At 49.8% G+C, this 17,764-nt stretch overlaps 1 protein-coding gene across 1 annotated transcript; it reads right to left on the reverse strand.

Moving 5' to 3' along the window:
• Positions 1–340: 340 nt before the first annotated feature.
• LOC143645882 (pepsin A-like) lies at positions 341–10,561 on the reverse strand. Its single transcript, XM_077114993.1, has 9 exons — positions 10,433–10,561; positions 9,719–9,878; positions 7,507–7,624; positions 5,992–6,110; positions 5,067–5,266; positions 3,299–3,415; positions 2,084–2,228; positions 1,883–1,981; positions 341–654 (listed from the first exon to the last, which is right to left on the reverse strand). Exons 1-9 carry the CDS (start codon positions 10,483–10,485, stop codon positions 505–507), a joined length of 1,161 nt encoding a protein of 386 aa, XP_076971108.1. The 5' UTR covers positions 10,486–10,561; the 3' UTR covers positions 341–504.
• Positions 10,562–17,764: the final 7,203 nt, after the last annotated feature.

Here is a 17,764-nt window from a genome sequence, read left to right on the forward strand (position 1 = left end):
GCGGCCACCTTTCCAGAAGGGGCTTTGGGGGAAATAAGAAGTTGACCTCTTCAAGCAAGAACTTTGGCACTCTATTCGATGGGGAGACAATGGACCTGGCATTTCTGACCCCCAAGTTTTCTCAGGTACTCCTAGTAGGACTCCCTGAGACCCACTTTTCTTCCCGGTTCTATTAGGAAGTGTCCACTGCCAGTGTTACTGTTTCAGGTGCTGTCCAAGTGGACATGGCCATTTCCCATTCCTTTGCCTGGATGTATTGACTCTTGCCCCAGTGACCTAAGGGGAGATACCAGTGAAGAGAAGCAGCAACACCAAAAAAAAAACATAGAAACATGTTTCAGTGGGTTGTATTTTTTATTCTGCATTATCAGTAGGACAGGGAACGGGGCCAAAAGCCCACCTCCATGACCCCATAGGAACAGCAATCAGGAGAAGTATATACAGCTAGAGTGGACACAGGACTGAGGTGAGACCTTCCTGGAAAGAGGCTGGAAAGGCTCAGGCTTAAGCTAAGGCGGCCAGGCCGACCTGGTTGTTGGCCCTGTCGAAGACAACGAAGTATTGACGAATGAAAACATCACCCAGGATCCAGAGATCTCCAGAGGCGCTGGGAAGGTCCATGCCCTGGAAGCCGCTGGTGCAGCCCTGCTGGTTCTGGAGAAAAAGGAGAATAAAACCGGAGATGGGGATGGTGCGACGGTGGCTCAGTGGCAGAGTTCTCGCCTGCCACGCTGGAGACCCGGAGACCCCGGTTCGATTCCCGGAGCCTGCCCGTGCCAAAAAACCAAAAACACAAAACAGAGATGGGACACACATGTAACAGTTTCAGTTGCCTGGGTGGGTGGGTGGGTGGGGGAACAAGATAAAACATCAAATCGCCAGAGCCCGGCTGCAAGAGGTTTGCAAGGAGGTGCCTGCTAGCTTTGTCCTGGGGCTTGGCTGTTCTCGGACTGGGGTCTGTCTGTCTAACCTGTTCATTGCAGGGATGACTGGACATTATCTGCATTGTCTGGGGTTTCTGGCAGACATAGGGACCCTGGCCTCAGCATTGGAGCTAAGGGGTTTAGGGAGAACTGAGCTGTGGGGAGGGGAGGAGTTTGGAAACCCTGGTACCTTGTCTCATTACCCTGATCCCATACAGTGGCAAACCAGATCAGCCTTTAGTCCGTTTCATTCACTGGGTCACTGGGCTGCACGATTTGGGCTGGGCATTAGAACCATGTGCAGGGCTTTGAAACTTTCTCCTTCCCTCCCACTGGTCAGACCTCCCCACCCCCTGCTAATTAAATCAGAGCCTCTGAGAGAGGACAGTCCAGGCATCGGCGCTTTTTGCCCAGTGAGGAGCTAATCTTCCACCTAGTATCGTAATAGAAGGTGACGAGTTTTCCTGTGGCTCTTTTGAATAAAGATCTGTGACTCAGAGTGTCTAAAGTCCCAACCCTAAGGGAGCTATGACTTCCATTTGCCCGATGCTTTGCAGCTCAAACGCCGTCCATGTCACTCAGTGACCCTGACAGCCCTCTGCGGGTGGCGAACGCTGAGGTCTCTAATTTAGGGACGAGGAAACTGATGCTCGCACGAGGTTGGAAGTTGGGGCTTCAGTTGGTCCCTGAGATCCAGGGATCAGCCCCCCTGGATTCCAACTTCAAATCCTCTTTCCACACCCTCGCCTTTTGGCTTTGCTTTTTTTCTCTTGGGGGTTGGGAGGGGGCTGCATGGACATCTCATCCATGCATTTAGCTTTATGCTGTTCTTTTCCTCTGGAGGCTGGAGAGCAGATGTTGACATGCCTCTTAGCTTTGGCCTGGAGAAGTGATTTTTTTCCCCCGGGCGAAGGGGAGATGTGTGGCCACATCTGGTGGGTGGCCCAGGGCCCCCTTACCTGTAGGATGTAGGCGCTGGCGGGCAGAGGGTACTCCACCCCATTGATGGTGAAGACAATGTCGGGTAGGTTGTTGATGGCCGAGCAGCTGATCGCCATCTGGGAAGACCGAGAGGTGGCGTGGGTTAGAAAGATTTTCGCTCCTTTGTGCAGTGGGTCCGCCACATGGTTCTAGAGGAGGGAAGGTGGGGCCACACGTACCTGGTTGTAGGAGTTCTGGCTGGCTCCAATGTAGCTCTGGATGTAGGCGATGGCATTGACTGGACCAGCCAGCATAGAGGTGCCCGTGTCAACGATGGCCTGGCAGCCCTGGCTGCAAGCGATGGCCTCTCCATTCATGGTGATGCTGAGGGTGAGAAGCAAGGAAGGGTCCCCTGAATCGCCAGGAGGTACATGTCCCCAAGGAGGAACCAGGTGACCCTGGAGGGTGCCTCCTTCCCTGGCGGGAGGTGGGTCTGTTGACCAATGCATATGATCTCATAGTTTGTCTCACTTGCTCTGACGTTCATGCATACGTTTATTTAACAGATATATATCAAATGCCCACTCTGTGCCAGGCCTGGGAGATGCAAAGATAGACAAGATGGAGCCACAGATTTTTTTTGGCTGCAGAGAGCTCACAGTCTAACTGGAGAGAAGAGTTATTTCAGGGGAAGAGCTCGATGAGTGGGTCATGTCATTGGAGAATAGACACACAATCCAGTGGGCATGGAGGCGGGGAAGGAGCTGCCAGGGGGAAGGCTTCTCAGAGAAGCAGAGACCAAAGGTTGCTTAGGAGCTGGGAGGTGAAGAGCTGGAGGAAGGCATTGTAGGCAGAGGGAAGTGAGGGCAACAAGAGGAGAAGGGCGGGATTGCAGGAACTCATGAACTCTCAGCACCGTAGTGGTGCAGGGATGGAGGACCAGCTCATACTTTAAGTATTCAAAGTCTTGCATCCTGGGAAACTATTCAGTTCAAGGCCAACTGGGATAATTGGTCACTCGGGCAGCCAGATGGAGGCAAGGAACAGGCTGTGAAGGTGAGAGCAGGAAGGAATGACCCCAAACAACGTCTCAGCCCTTTGTCCTGTCCCTAGACTGAATGTGCCATGTCTCTAGAGTGGGAAACCTGTGTGCTTGGCCTCAGGTCTCCTGAATGCTGAGACGTGTGGGCAGACTGGGTCCTCAGCTCTCCCCAGGGATGCTGCTAGAGGGTCCTGCCTCCCTGACCAGAAGGAAAGCGGTCATCTCATGCTCACGGAGTGCTTGAAGTGCCTTTCCAAGGGTCTCTTTGGCTTGGCCAACAACCCCCTTCCCTTCCCAGATTGTCTTTTCCTGCACTGGCCATTCTGAGAGGCTTCTGGAAAGCTAGTGAATTGTGCATCCAACAAGAAACAGGTCTGGAGGCCAGGATGTCACTCATCCATCATGATCTCACCTGTCCACGGTGATCTGCCAGTAACCCTCAGCAGAAAGAGGCACCCAGTACAGTTCTCCAGTGTAGTAGGAAGAATCGATGCCACCGAACATCACCACGCTGCCACTCTGGTCATCTCTGTGGAAAATGGAGGAAGAAGACCGGAGATCATTCATTCATTCATTCATTCCGCATGCAATAAGTGAATGTCTAATATGTGCATCCTAAGAGCTACCCTTTACTGGCCACTGGCCAGGGCCAGGAGTTGTGCTGAGCATGTGACAGTGTTTTTTTTTTTTTTTTAACCCTTACACCAAGGCCTGTGCAGTGGACGGTACTGTTACTTGCTCCACTTTCCCGATGATGAAACTGAAGCTCAGAGAGGTGAGGCGACTTGCCCCAGTTTACCCAGCCAGGGAGTGGCTGATGCGAAATTAGAACCTGGGTCTTAGGGGTTCCAAAGCTTGTGATTTCCACTATGATACTCATCCTAGTCATCATGGGGAACACAAGAGAAGTGACCGTACGACAGCTCTCGTTCTTAAGGACCTCAGAATGTAGTGCATCGATTTCTCAGCCAGGGCACTTTGCCTCTAGGAGAGGGGACACCGCTGGCATCTAGGGAGTAGAAGCCAGGGCTGCTGCTAAACACCCCACCCCGCCGTAAGGAATGACCTGTCCCCAGATGCCAATAGGGCAGAGATGGAGCAACTCTGGTCCAGTTGGAGAGTTTAAGATGGCGCCATATAAAATACTAAAGTACTCATAAATGCAGGTCATGTTGAAGAGCCAACTGGGCGGCGAAGAGGTAGAATACAAGATGAAATGGCCTTTGCCCAGGGGTTCTCCTTATTGAAATGTTCATCTTCTCATTTTCTGCAGTGTTCAGGTTGAATAGGGATGCAAAGGAAGATGGCGACATGCCATCAATCACCAACAAATCGGCCGCTTATGAAACAGAACCCGCTCGACAGGGTTTGTTCGTTTGCACCGTCATTCTGGAAGCATCGATGACAGTGCTGGGCAAGCCATGAGAATCTGGCAGCGTTAGAAAGATAACAGCAAAGAAAACACACGGGAATGATGACATAATGGCTTCAAAAGAGAAGGGGGGCTGAGACAGGCCCCTTGGGCACATTCTCAGATATTCCTGCGGAAAAGTACTTCTTGCCAGGGTCACGCTGCAACTGTCAATGACGCGGAGGCTGTCTCCTTACACCCTCGTTCCCTTTTGTCGGGAGAAACCTGACCAAACCCAAACCTACCCTTGCTTTACTCTTTGTCCGTTCTTAGCGTTCACTCAAAGTCACGCGTGGGACCCATGTTTGGTTAATGAAGAAAAGAAATTCCTTTTCAGCAGTTTTGAGGTTCGTCGTTCAAGATTTAAGTCCTGATCTGATCTTTTTGGTCCCTCTATGTTAAATGAATTCACTCTAGATGGCCTCTTTGGGGGTGGGGGTGGGGTGTCCAGTGACGAGGGACCTGGCAGTGGAGAGCAAATGACTGAGGACAATCGGGCTCAGTCAAGGTAGGTGACACAGATTCACGCTGGCAGAATAAGTTGGAGTGAAGCTGGTTTGTCAGAGAGACGCTTGGCACCGTTGCTTTGTATTCGTTCACCTTAGGCGTCAACCTTTCCATTCGTTCCCTTGCTTTCCAAGAGCCTCTCTGCACCCCCGGCTCCCCGCTGGGCCAGGCGACTGCAGTTTCAGGTTGGAAACCCTGGGGGTGGTGGGGAGGTGGGTGGTTGTGTGTGTGGGGGGGGATGGCCACTCCCTACCCAACTTACGAGCTCAGGTAGACGGAGAAGAGGTCCTGGGAAATCAGACCCTGGTTCCAGATATTGTCAAAGACAGGGGTGGCCCCGGACGCAGCAATGCTGGGGTAGGCGAGCCCGAGGATGCCGTCGAAGGGAGACTCGTACAGGAAGGAGCCGGGCTCCGTCTCGCTGAGGCCGAAGATCTGGTTGGTGTCGCTGATGCCACCAACCTGGGAGAGGGGGGAGACCAAGACGCTCACCATCAGTCAGTCCCTGTGCTCACCGAGCAAGGCTGAGCGCCAGCCACGGCCCACGGCACCACCGCTCGTTCATTCCTTGGCTTCCAGGGCTGGGAGGAGGCCGGTGGGACTGCTCCCCCCGGAAGGCTTGTTGTGCCACTGGAGAGAGTCCTTGTGACCGGTCTCCAGGTGGCCACAGGCTGTGGGGCTTGGTGTGAGGGTTTGCTGCCAAACACCTGGTCCCTGCATGCATTTGCGTCTGTGACGAACACATGCAAAATGGATCTGGGGGCAATCGGGGCTCTTGGCCTTGGCCGTGCCCTGGAGGCGGCAGCAGGGGCTCTTGGAGCTTTTGTGACTCAGGGGGGCTGTGGGTGGCAGGGGGAGGTAGAGAAGGGGTTTCCGCAAGGGAATGGAGCCTTCAGCTCTCCCCTCCACCTGCGCACTTGGTTTGATGGGGGCTGGGGGTGGTTCCTGACTCCATATACTGCATTCCAGTCCCGCCACTGCCTTATCTGGAAATGTCTGAGACGTCTCCGCCACTTGTCGCCTACCCTCCGCCCCGCCCTGCCAGCCCCGATCGGGTTCGTTCTGTGAACCCAGGGACCCATATTGCTTGAATGAGCCAGTTCTGGGGCATGCACTTTGCACCCCCTGATCCCCAGTAGCTGGCCCAGGGCTGGGCAGGAGCAGGTGGCAAGCCCGCAGGCACACACCTGGACGGTGTCGTATCCCAGGATGCCGGTCATGCTGCCAGTGCCGTAGGCAATGGAGACCGACTGGCTGGTGGCCTGGAAGGTGGACGACTGCTGGGGGTTGAAGAGGTTGTGGTTGGCTGCAAAGGCAAGCAGTGACACGGTCAACCTCCACACGCCCAGCCAGGCTCACGGGTTGGGGACACCTTCCCGGGATCTTGGCACCCAGAAACGGCCAAGTTCCATTCCGACCTTGTTGGACCATCTGGGACCAGCTCAGTGATGGAGAGCCCCTGGCCATCCCCGGGGGCTTCCCGAGGACCCCCCATCCCCGCCAGCAGGCACACGCTGAGTGGAGCAGTCCCTGGGCTGCCTGGGAGCACCTTTTGGCCCCACCCTGGACAGCCAGCGTTCCAGTGACTTCTGAAGGGGAACATCTCACAGGCACCTCCTTGTGACGAAAAACTCAGATGAACGAAAACTGGGAGGGGAAGGGACTTAAAACACTGTCCACATCTTCCAATTTCAAAACCCTTTTTGATCGCAGATGGAAGATTTTTCATTTTTTAATCAAGACCCTTCCTCATTGTGAAAACCTTGTGTCTGAGGCTCCTTTCATCCAGGATATGGACAGATGAGTAAAAAAACAACAACAATAAATAAAATAAATAATAAGAAGTGTGCTGAGGGGTTAAAAAAATTGGGTAGATTGCAATATTAGTGGCCAATGAGAGGGAAGGGTAAGGGGTATGGGATGTATGTTTTTTTTCCTTTTTCCCTTTTCCTTCTTTTTTTTTGGAGAGATGCAAATGTTCTAAAAAATGATCATGGTGATGACTACACAACTATGTGATGATATTGTGAGCCGTGGATTGTACACCATGGATGGACTGCGTGTCTATGAAGATGTGTCAATGAAAATATTAAATAAAAAAAGACCTTTCCTCGTCTCTAGGCTACCAGGCGCCCCTCCCAGCTGGCTGTCCCACGGCCCTTCAGCTTTGTCCCCTGTGGGTCCCCATCGACCCCTGCACTCTCTCCTCCAGCTGTGGTTATTTGGGAGAGTTTCTCTCTGCCTCTCTGTGGGTTCCTTGAAGGCAGGGACCATGTAAGATAATTCTAGGGATTGCCAAGTGCCATACAGGAAAATTAATTTGAGTAAAGAGAAGCAGTGTAACGGGATGGAGGTGGAGAGGTAATTTCAGATAAAAATAGTCAGGGAAGGCTTCCTGGAAGAGGCGACATTGAACTAGAGCTCTGAATGATTGATGGGAAGGAGTCAGCCAAGGAAAGAACTAGAGTTAAACATTTTCCAAATCCAAGGAATAGCAAGTGCAAAGGCCCTGGGATGGGAATGAGCTCGCCACCTTCAATGAGCAGCCAGGAGAGCACCGAAGCCTGGCACCTAGCAGATGCTCAGAAAATCCAGTCGAGTGACCCTCAGGCTGGAAGCCCACGAGCGTTCAGGTGTCCCCAGGGGCAGTTGGTGCTGGGGAGCAGAGGGAGGGGCTGCGGCGGGAGGGGCGCGGGACTCACAGCAGGCAGGGCTGGAGCAGTAGACGGATGGCACCCACAGGTTGGCAGAGCCGGTGTCAAAGATGACGGTGAACTCCTGAGGCGGGGTTCCGATGCCGATGGTGCCAAAGTATTCCATCTGTCAGGGCAAGGACAGTCCAGGTCAGTGACCGGGGACCACCCCGTCCCCCCCAGCCAGGCACTGGATCTGCCCCAATATGATTCTGGGCATTCCCTTCAGTCCACCTCCTTGCCTTTTCCTTTGCTGTTCTCTTTGCTTCCTCGGACACAGCTGTCCTTCAAGGCTCAGCCTGGCTGTCTCTTCCTCCTGGAAGTCTTCCCAGATTGCTCCCCTACTCCCCTTCTGATTTTAATCTCCTAAGCATCGTTTAGCTTAAGAGTCTGCATTCAGCCACTGTCTTTGTATGTCTTAGGCTCGTCATCCTGGAGACCCCACCTTCTCAGAGGACAGGGGTGTGACCTTCTAGCATCCTACAGAGTAAATGTCTACATGTTCATTGCATTGTTGATCAAGAGATAAAGAAGTCTGAAGATGGAAACCCATGGAGAAATCTTATTTCTAAACCCAGATGCCTACAGCAAGTTTCAGGGAAAGGTATTGCCATTAGTAAATAATGGTTCATGGTCTGGGAATGGAACCCAGGTCTCCTGCATGAAAGGTGAGCATTCTATCACTGAAACACCCATGCATTCTGCCATGATTTTTATTCTTATTGGCAGTCCTTTGCCCCTGGCCACCTCTGCTTAAGCCACCCTGGTCTCCTGCCTGCTCTTTGAAGGTGGCGAGCTCATTCTCATCCCAGGGCCTTTGCACTTGCTATTCCTTGGATTTGGAAAATGTCTACTCAGTTCTTTCCTTGGCTGACCCCTTCCCATCAATCATTCAGAGCTCTAGTTCAATGTCACCTCTTCCAGGAAACCTTCCCTGACTATTTTTATCTGAAATTACCTCTCCATCTCCACCCAGTTACACTGTTTCTCTTTACTCTAATTAATTTTCCTGTATGGAACTTGTCAGTCCCTGAAATTATCTTACATATTTGTCTTTCCCTCTAGAAAGTAAGCTCCAGGAATTTAGCTTGTTCGCCTTTGTAACTTCAGCCTCTGGCACACAGTAGGTGCTGCATAAATCCTTGTTGACTGAGTAAATGGACTAACACCTATTAAGCTCCTAACAGGGGCCAGGCCCTGGGCTAAGAACTCCAAAAACACAAATAATTTCATGCAGCAACCCTCTGATGGTAGATACTAGTGGTTCCGTTTTACAGGTGCGGAGACTGAGGTTCAGAGAATTTAAATGACCTGCCCAGGGTCACCATGGCTTGGACGTATTAGAGCCCAGCATTGCACCAGGTCTGGCTGAGTTCAGAGGCCAAGCTCTTAAGCATTTGGCAGCATTCCTCTGACCCTTGGCCCGTGCCATCCATAGAGGGGCACACGATGTCGGCTCGTGCATTGCCATTGGGGCCCAAAGAGAAGAGTCAGAGTGAGTTCTCTGCAACTCAGTTCTAACCATGTCGACCCGCTGTTTAAGGTGATTCAATGACCTTTAGGCTACAGACCACCATTTGCCATTTGGCCGACCCCACCCGTTGCTCCGGGCCTCCCTTGCACCACCTCTCTCCCTTTTGGCCCCCAGGCACACACAAGGCTTCTTTCCTCACTCAGTGCTCCCTCCTGCTTCGGCACGGGCCGTTCCGCTCTCTGGGACTCTCTCCCTTTCCCTTGGGCAAGCTCTTCTTTCATTGCTCCAGAAAGGTGTCCCTGCCTGCCCCCATGTCACATTCTTACGCCCCACCCCCACCCCCAGACCCAGACCTTCCCTTGTGAGCCCCTCATCCCGGCTGTACTTTTCATCAGTTTGGATGGCTCATTGATTAAAATGCCTATGAGACTGTGAGTTCCAAGAGGGCAGGGGCCGTGTCCGATTTTGGTCACAGCTGCCTCCCCCGCCCGTGCTCGGCACACTCTCTGACACTTGACAGTGTGCTCAGCCTGTATAAATAGCGAATGGACTCAATGAGAGCCACAGCTCTGGGGGGTGAATTTCTTAAGCCCCTGTGCTGCTGAGATCCAGGGAGCAAATCCAGGAATTACTGACTGGTGCCTCAGAGCCCTGGCCTGACCTCCAAGGCCCCCGGATCGTCCTCTCTCCTCCTGGCCAGGTTCCCCGCCCCCGGGAGCTGCCCTGTGGGCACCTGTCTGCACTCACATCCATATAGTTCTCCAGGGCCTGAGTGGACAGCACGGCGGCCACCTCCTTGGGGAGGTACTTCATGGCCGGGTTGAAGTTGCTCTTCTTCAGGAAATCATCCAGCTTGCCATTCTCGATCAGGGTCTGCCTCAGGGACTTCTTTTTGACGAGGGGGACCCTGTGACAGAGCATGTGCAAGCGGATGGTTTGAGGGAGGCAGAATGAGTGGGCAAAGATTCTGGGGCGCTACGGAAGCCCGAGAAGGAAAAGGAAGCCAGTGGAAGAGGGAAGAGAAGGAAGCCCAAGTAGGAGGGGGCTGGAGAGAAGCTCCCTGTTTTTGCACAGTAATGCATTTTGCAAAGCGTTGCCCATGAGCAAATATTTTATTTAATCATAGCCACCTCACCGGGCAGGCGCTATCCTTCTCCTTATTTGCAGAAGAAAGATCTGAGGTTCTAAGTGGTAAAGTTCAGAGTTGTTCAGCTGGCCGGTGGCGGAACTGGGAATCATAGCCAGGCTACCCTGGAAGATGTGAGCTGTTGGCCACAGGCCTCCGGGCTGCCTCCCCAAAAGGGCAAAAGAGGAACAAGAAAGAAAGAAAGACTCTCGAGGGACGCGTTGAAGGAGGGAAGAGAGGAAGAAAAATACGGGGGGAAAGACAGATGATGTGAGAAGTGTCCTGAGAACTAGCCCCTGGGAAATCGTTCTTTGGGCCATGTGTCCCCAACTCACTTGTAGATGCACTCGGTGAGTGCCACCAGGCTAAGTAGCAGCAGCCACTTCATGTTTCTTCCTGGGTCCCAAGCCACCGGAGAAGGGAAGATGGATGGAAAGCTGTAAGCTTGCAGGTAGGAGCTGTTCCTTATATACAGCAAAAGTCCTTGTTAGCTCAACTTATCGGCCTCCAAATGTCACCCATTACCCTAACCCCTAACACACAAACAAAATCTCGATAAGATTGTTCTCACCCCTTAGCCACATTCTGAGATGTTTCCAATTGAGTGGCATTCCACGTCATAGGCACATCACAGGGCTGGAATGGGTCTGCAGAGAGAGTGCTTGAGTGGCAGCTTATTCCTTAAATTATGTAAAGTTCACAAGCTGAATATTTTGACAAAATTGGTCAAAGGTGCCTTTGGCACAACTCAGCGTACCCTGGTGTGTCCCAGTGGGACAGCAGGCTGGGGGGTTCTTCGAGAGTAGCTCCCCCACTTCTCTTAGATTAGGGGTGCGGTTACTGAAGCTGCTAACCCTAAGCACATCAGGAGGTGGATCATATGGGCTTCAGGACACGTTTCCCCCAGAAATGGCGTCATATGGGGATGGTGGGCATCTAATTAGCATGTGCACCTTATTATCTGCTGGTTTTCGGTGGTGATTGGGCTGAGTCCTGGGAAAGAGGTGAACACAGTTAGAGGGGCAAAGAGTGCAGCAAGCAAAAGTATGCTGCTTTCCTTTCCTGGAGGACGCAAACTGCAGACAGATGAGATTGGTCTTTGGAATCTGTGTCGCTCCCATCATGCACCCCTTCTCTTCCTGTTGTTTCTCTCCCACCTTCTAAGGCCGCTTGATGCCTGTGCCTTTGGGACCCCACTTGGGGCTGACTCCCCCCAGGTGTCCCATGCTTAAAACTTGGCTGAAATCAACTGCAATGGAGCAAAACAGTCTTTTAAAATTTTTCTTTTCTTTTCTTTTATTAATTTTAAAAATTTTTAAAAAAATATAACAAGGGCAAACATTCTTAACTTATGATTATTCCATTCTACATGGATAATCAGTAATTCACAATATCATCACATAGTTTCATATTCATCATCATGATCATTTCTTGGAACATTTGCATCAATTCAGAAAAAGAAATAAAAAGAAAACAGAAAAAAATTCATACATACCATACCCCTTACCCCTCCCTTTCATTGATCACTAGCATTTCAATCTAAATTTATTTTAACATTTGTTCCCTCTATTATTTATTTTTATTCCATATGTTCTACTCATCTGTTGCTAAGGTAGATAAAAGGAGCATCAGATACAAGGTTTTCACAATCACACAGTCACATTGTGAAAGCTATATCATTATACAGTCATCATCAAGAAACATGGCTACAGGAACACAGCTCTACATTTTCAGGCAGTTCCCTCCAGCCTCTCCATTACATCTTGACTAACAAGGTGATATCTACTTAATACATAAGAATAACCTCCAGGATAACCTCTGGACTCTGGAATCTCTCAGCCATTGACAGTTTCTTTTGTCTCATTTCACTCTTCCCCCTTTTGGTCGAGAAGGTTTTCTCAATCCGTTGATGCTCAGTCTCAGCTCATTCCAGGATTTCTGTCCCACACTGCCAGGAAGGTCCACACCCCTGGGAGTCATGCCCCACATAGACATGGGGAGGGTGGTGAGTTTGCTTGTTGTGTTGGCTGGAGAGAGAGAGGCCACATCTGAGCAACAAAAGAGGTTCTCTTGGGGGTGACTCTTAGGCCTAATTTTAAGTAGGCTTGACCTATCCTTTGTGGGGTTAAGTTTCATATGAACCAACCCCAAGATTGGGGGTTCAGCCTATAGATTTGATTGCCCCCACTGCTTGTGAGAATATCAAGAATTCAACTTGGGGGAGTTGAATTTTCCTCCTTTCTCACCATTCTTTACAAATACTTTTTTTATTCACTGTTCAAATCACTCTGGGATTTATCGGGGCATCACTCTGGACAAACCAGCAAAATCTCATGCCCTACTCAAGGTTCCATGTACTTACGGTGTTCAATTAAGCTGTCCACATAAGTTATATGAGGAAATGAACTAATCAAAATATAAATTTTGTACCAAATAAACATTTTTGGAGCAAAACAGTCTTGGCAAACAAATTCATACTAAACTGTGAATGACTTAGAAAGGGTCTCTTCTTCAAAGAGGATGATGACCAACCCAAAGGATTTTCAGATTTTTATTTTATTCAGTGGGCAGAGTGCATTCTGGAATTGTGGCCTTGAGATATTTGGGGGCACCAAGTGGATAGAGCCCTACCTGAGGGTCTTGTTCTGAAATCAGATTCCCTGGGCCAACCCTGGTTTTTCCAGAATCTGGAGCTACAGATTCTAGAAAAGCTCCACCCCTGCCCCATGTCTCCCGGGTGAGTTTGGAGGGGTGGGCAGTGTAGATAAAGTACAGAGCCAGTGGTGGTGTGTGTGAAGCACATTTACATTTCTGAATCACCCATTAAATCATCTTTGTGCTCACAAATGGCTTGGATCCTCTCCCCATATTTTCCACTTTCCCATTTTTTGTTGTCTGCTTCCTCTGCCCTCTCATTTCTTCCCCTCTGGAGCCTGTCTCCTTTGAGCTGCACTTTCACCTTTTGGGGGGATCCCATTACACCCCTAGAAGGGTTGCTGGTCCTGAAGGTGGCCTGGCGGGGGTGGTGGGGTGGTGGGCATAACACTGGGGGTGGGGATGAGGAGGGGATTTTTCTGGAGTCTTCCGAGGTATCAGTGTCATGTGCAAAGCGGGCGGTACATAAGTGTCCATTATTATTCTTTATACTTCCTGTGTACGTTAGGCAACTATGAAATCTTTAGCGGTAATTTAAAGAAGAAAGAAAGATGGCCCATCATTTTCCACTTGGAAATGTGAGGAAACATGGTTGGATGGTAGTGGGGTGAGTCAGGGAAACCTCAGGAAACAAATGTGGAGAAGCAGCAGTGAAGAACATTTTTCATGTTTTATTGATCATTATCTCCTGCCATGAATTACAAGGTGCCTGGAAGTACTAACCACACTTTTTTTTTTTTAATTAAATAAATGCAAGCTTGATTTCGTGAAGAGTGACTTGGGGCTATGGGTTTCAGTGAGGCTAAGATTCAGTAAATAGCTTTTTTTTGTAGTTGTTTTGGGTAACAGGCTTGCTACATATATATATAAAATTGTGAAATAAAACATATCACAAGCAGTAATTTTCAAAGTACCATGGAACAAGTAGTTATAGCACAGATTTCATTTGGGTATAGGTTTCAATTCCACAATTTCAAGTTTTTTTCTTTTAGCTGCTTCAAGACACTGGAGAACGAAAGAAATGGCGATAGAATGATTCAGCAATCATACTCATTTGTTAAATCTTATCTTCTCTGTTATAACGCCTCCTTCTCCTTTGATCTTATTTGCTCCCCTACAACTAGATTATCCCTCTCTTTAAGGATACTGGGGCTACGCCCATTCTAACTTTTCCATGTTGGAAGAGGCTGCCGATAATATGGGGGAGGGGGATGGAACTTGCTGATGTCCTGGAGAGGCTGGCTGCTCTGGGATTCAGGACTTATCTGGTTCAGGGACCCATCTGGAGGGTGTAGGTTTCTGGAAAGTAATCTTAGTGCCTGGAACTTCTATATAGAATCTCAGATACAGTCCTAGGTATAATTCGCTCTTTTTTTTTTTGGCCATTTGCCAGCCCTTCTGGTAACTTCTATAGACCATTGTTGATGTTTCTAGGAAGTTAGCTCAGTGCAGTGAATAATGGTAAGCTCATTTTTTAGATGAGGAAACCGAGGAGCGGTCATGCCATTTGGCCAAGGCCACGCTGACGAGGGGTGGTTGTGAACCCAGCTCTCTGTGGCTCTCTTGTGCCTTCTCCATTACTCCATTGCTGAGAGTTTCCTTAGGCCACAGAAGAATTTTATGAAAAACCTAGACTCCAGGTCCTGGGTTTGAATTCTAGCCCGACCGCTCGATAGCTGGGAGACCCAGGGCTGGGGACTCAGTCTTTCTGAGACTCATTTTCCCCCTCTGTAAAATGGGGGTGAAGGTGTCACCAATTTTAGAGGATTTCTATGTGGCTAAATGCAAAGGGCTGGTCACCACACACTCTTAGTGGCTAAAATTGAAACACCTGTTGCCACCAGGTATTGACGAGACCGTGCAGCAGTTGAGGCTTTCCCGCATTGTTGGTGAGAAAGCACATTGTGCAGCCATGTTGGAAACTAGATGAATAGTTTCTCATACAGTTAAATAGGCACTTGCCATTTGACCCACCAATCTCACTTCTTAGACATTTACCCAAGGGGAAGGAAAACATATTTCCATGCAAAGACCAGTACACAATGTTCTTGGCAGGTTGGGCAATTCATAATGGCCAAACACTGGAAACAACCCCAATGACCTCCAACTGGCCACAGGATAAACTAATGGTGGTACATCCACACAAATGATTGCTAGTTGATGAGAAACAGAACATGAAACAACATGGGCTGTCATGCTTATGTTGAGTGAAAGAGGCCAGATTCAAAAGGCTACCTCAGTTGTCTCCATTTATAGGACGTTTTGGAGAGGGCAAAACAATGGGGACAGAAAGCAAGCCAGTGGTTTCCAGGGGCTGAGGCTGAGGGAGAAGGTTGCTTACAAAGGCGAATGGGAGAACTTTAGTGGGTGATAGAAATATCCTATAACTAGATTATACACCAGAAAGGTAAATTTTTGCTGAACAAAATGCTATCCAATGAACCTACCTTTTCAACAATGGGAAACGCTCTCAGTTCAGGGACGGGTATGTGGTGGGAGAGAAAGGCAAACTGGGTCCTGGGTTCTTTTCATGAGCAGAACCTTGGAGAGGACAGATTTGATTCATTTCAAGTAAAACATTGTAATACCATTACAGGACGTGGAAAAGAAAAGGAAGACCCACCCCTTGTCCCTGTTTCCATTTTGGCTCTTTGGAACCATGAGTAAAATCTGCTCAAGGTGTGCTTTTCTCCTCGATCCCGAATGGCAGGGGTGGCAAAGTTTGGTAGGCTGAGGCCAAGCTCTGTGGAGCTGTGTGAGTTCTTTGCAAGCAAAGATTTCTCAATGCATTGGGTGCTGGGCACCTGGAGCCCAAGGATAGGCCTTAGTTTGGAGGAGGGGTGATGCATAACTTGTCTGGGGTCCATGTGGGAATTTTTGACAGAGGAGAAATACATTCTGGAAGCAGTATCCTGGGTCCATGTACATGTTCATTCTGCATCTCCTATATGCTGGGTTGACATGTTCTAGCTGCTAGGGGAACATCTACGAACAAGACTGAAATAAGCCAGGCCTTCAAGGAGATCGTGGTCAGCTGGAGAGAGGGAAGAGGGGGTGGCTTCTTTCCCTCCCATCTGGGTGGGTCTTTGGATCACACTGAGGGCAGGCTCTTGGGTTGGTAAAGATGGTGACATCTTCCCACATTAGAGATTTAACATCCTGGGGGAGGTGACGTTAACTCAGGGCTTATGGCAGACGGACTCAAAGTGGCCTCTGATTATCCTGCCTCCTGGAACTCATGCCCCCATGTTATCCCCTCCCCTGAACCCAGTGGGGCCCGCGACTTTGCCAGCGTGGAACCCCGTGACTTGCATCTAACTAACTGGATATGGCAAAGGTGGTGGCATGTCATGCTCATGATTACATTACATAAGTCTGTGACTCCTGCTTGCTGGCAGACTTGATGCATAGCCTCTCAGCTGCCTCACGAAGGGGCCCACACGGCAAGGAACTGAGGGCAACCTCTGGCTAACAACCAGCAGAGAATCGAGGCCTTGAGTCCAACAACTTGCAGGGACCTGGATCCTGCCAAGCACCTGGATTTGGAAGCTGAGCCTTCTCCTTTCCAGCCTCAGATGAGACCACAGCCCCAGCTGGCACCTGGGCTGCAGTGAGAGACTGTAAAACAGAGCACCCTGCTAAACAGATCCTGAATTCCTGACCCCCCGAAATTGCAAGATAATACATGCGGGTTGTTTGAAGTCACTAGGTTTGCATGAATTTGTTGTGCAGCAACAGAAAAAAAGTGCTATACAACCGGGAACCTCCTTGGAAATTCCCTTACGCAGCTCCACCTGGCTGCTTCATGCACACACCTTCCCGTTTGGGGATTACTTCCGTGCTCTGCCAAACTTTCTGTCCAGGCTGTGGAATTGATTTGAGAAGGAGCGAGTTGTCATTGCTGGTTCAGCTACCTGCAACCATCCATCACCACGACAATGCTTGCATTTCTTCTCGGGCCTCGGTGCTTTTCAGAATGCTTGGAGATCCATGCTATTTTAAAACATGGATTATTCCTGCATTATTGTCTAATTGATATAGTTCAGAGGGGTGGGGAATAGTTAGCACAAGATCACGTGACTAAGTAATGACACAGGTGGGATTAGAACCTGGGTCCTGGAAGCTCTCGTCCCAGGCCAGGCTCGCCCCCCAAATACATCCGCTTGGTCTCTGTGCCTTGGTTGGGGTGTAACGTGGTGGCATTTCGTACAGGCTGCAAGCTCCATCTCAGTGGGACTCAGAAAAGGGACCATGTGCCCTCCAGGAGATCTGGGCGTCAGCCAGGGCTTAGCTGTGCCCGCCAGCAAGGAAGCTGTGTAATCTCATCATGCCAGACCAGGCCCGGTGGAGAGATGAGATAACAGCATTTACTTTGTCATTAGCCCTGCCTGGCCCTTGATACGGGGGAAGGGGGCTTGCTTTGAACAGCTCCCATAAGCAAGGCTCGCTTTGCCAAGGGCACAGGTGTTCGGGAGCTTTCCAGACCCATATCGAATCGAGCAGTGGAACAAACTCTAAAGAAGCCGATCACAGCACGAATGAAACGGAGCCTGCACGGATGATAAGTGTTATCGGACTGGGCTGATATCTGGAATGGCTGGCCCCCTAGAAGCTTTCAATCAAGGTCTCACCCCGGGGACACAGTCTTCCCACATCCCAGAGAACACGTTCTCCAACTCCCCAGCAGCAGACCTGAGGTGCCTCCCCAGAGAGGCACACAGGCTTTCAAGACTAAAATGGTATTTGTACTTGGATGATAGTGTACTTAAAAATAAAATTTACATCAAGTTTAAAATAACGTATGTTGGCCCAAGCAGTCAAGTTCATTGTAGATTGTGTACGGGGAAATAAATACTTTGAAAGGACCTGTAACTCTGCTATCCAGAAGTGACCACGCTTATTAGCATTATAAATGAATAGATTTCCTTATTTATAAAAATGGAAACGTATAATCCAGTACACACTGTGTTGAATCTGGCATTTAAAAGAAAAATGAAAAGTGTTTTGGGGAG

The sequence above is a fragment of the Tamandua tetradactyla genome, chromosome 9 (genome assembly GCF_023851605.1).
Source record: "Tamandua tetradactyla isolate mTamTet1 chromosome 9, mTamTet1.pri, whole genome shotgun sequence".
In the NCBI taxonomy this organism is placed as follows: Eukaryota; Metazoa; Chordata; class Mammalia; order Pilosa; family Myrmecophagidae; genus Tamandua; species Tamandua tetradactyla.

Coding starts and splice junctions, on each gene's coding strand:
- LOC143645882 (XM_077114993.1), bottom strand. CDS start 10,485: ATGAAGTGGCTGCTGCTACTTAGCCTGGTGGCACTCACCGAGTGCATC. Junction 9,879..10,432: donor CTCACCGAGTGCATCTACAA/GTGAGTTGGGGA, acceptor GCTCTGTCACAG/GGTCCCCCTCGTCAAAAAGA. Junction 7,625..9,718: donor CCCTGGAGAACTATATGGAT/GTGAGTGCAGAC, acceptor TTGCCCTGACAG/ATGGAATACTTTGGCACCAT.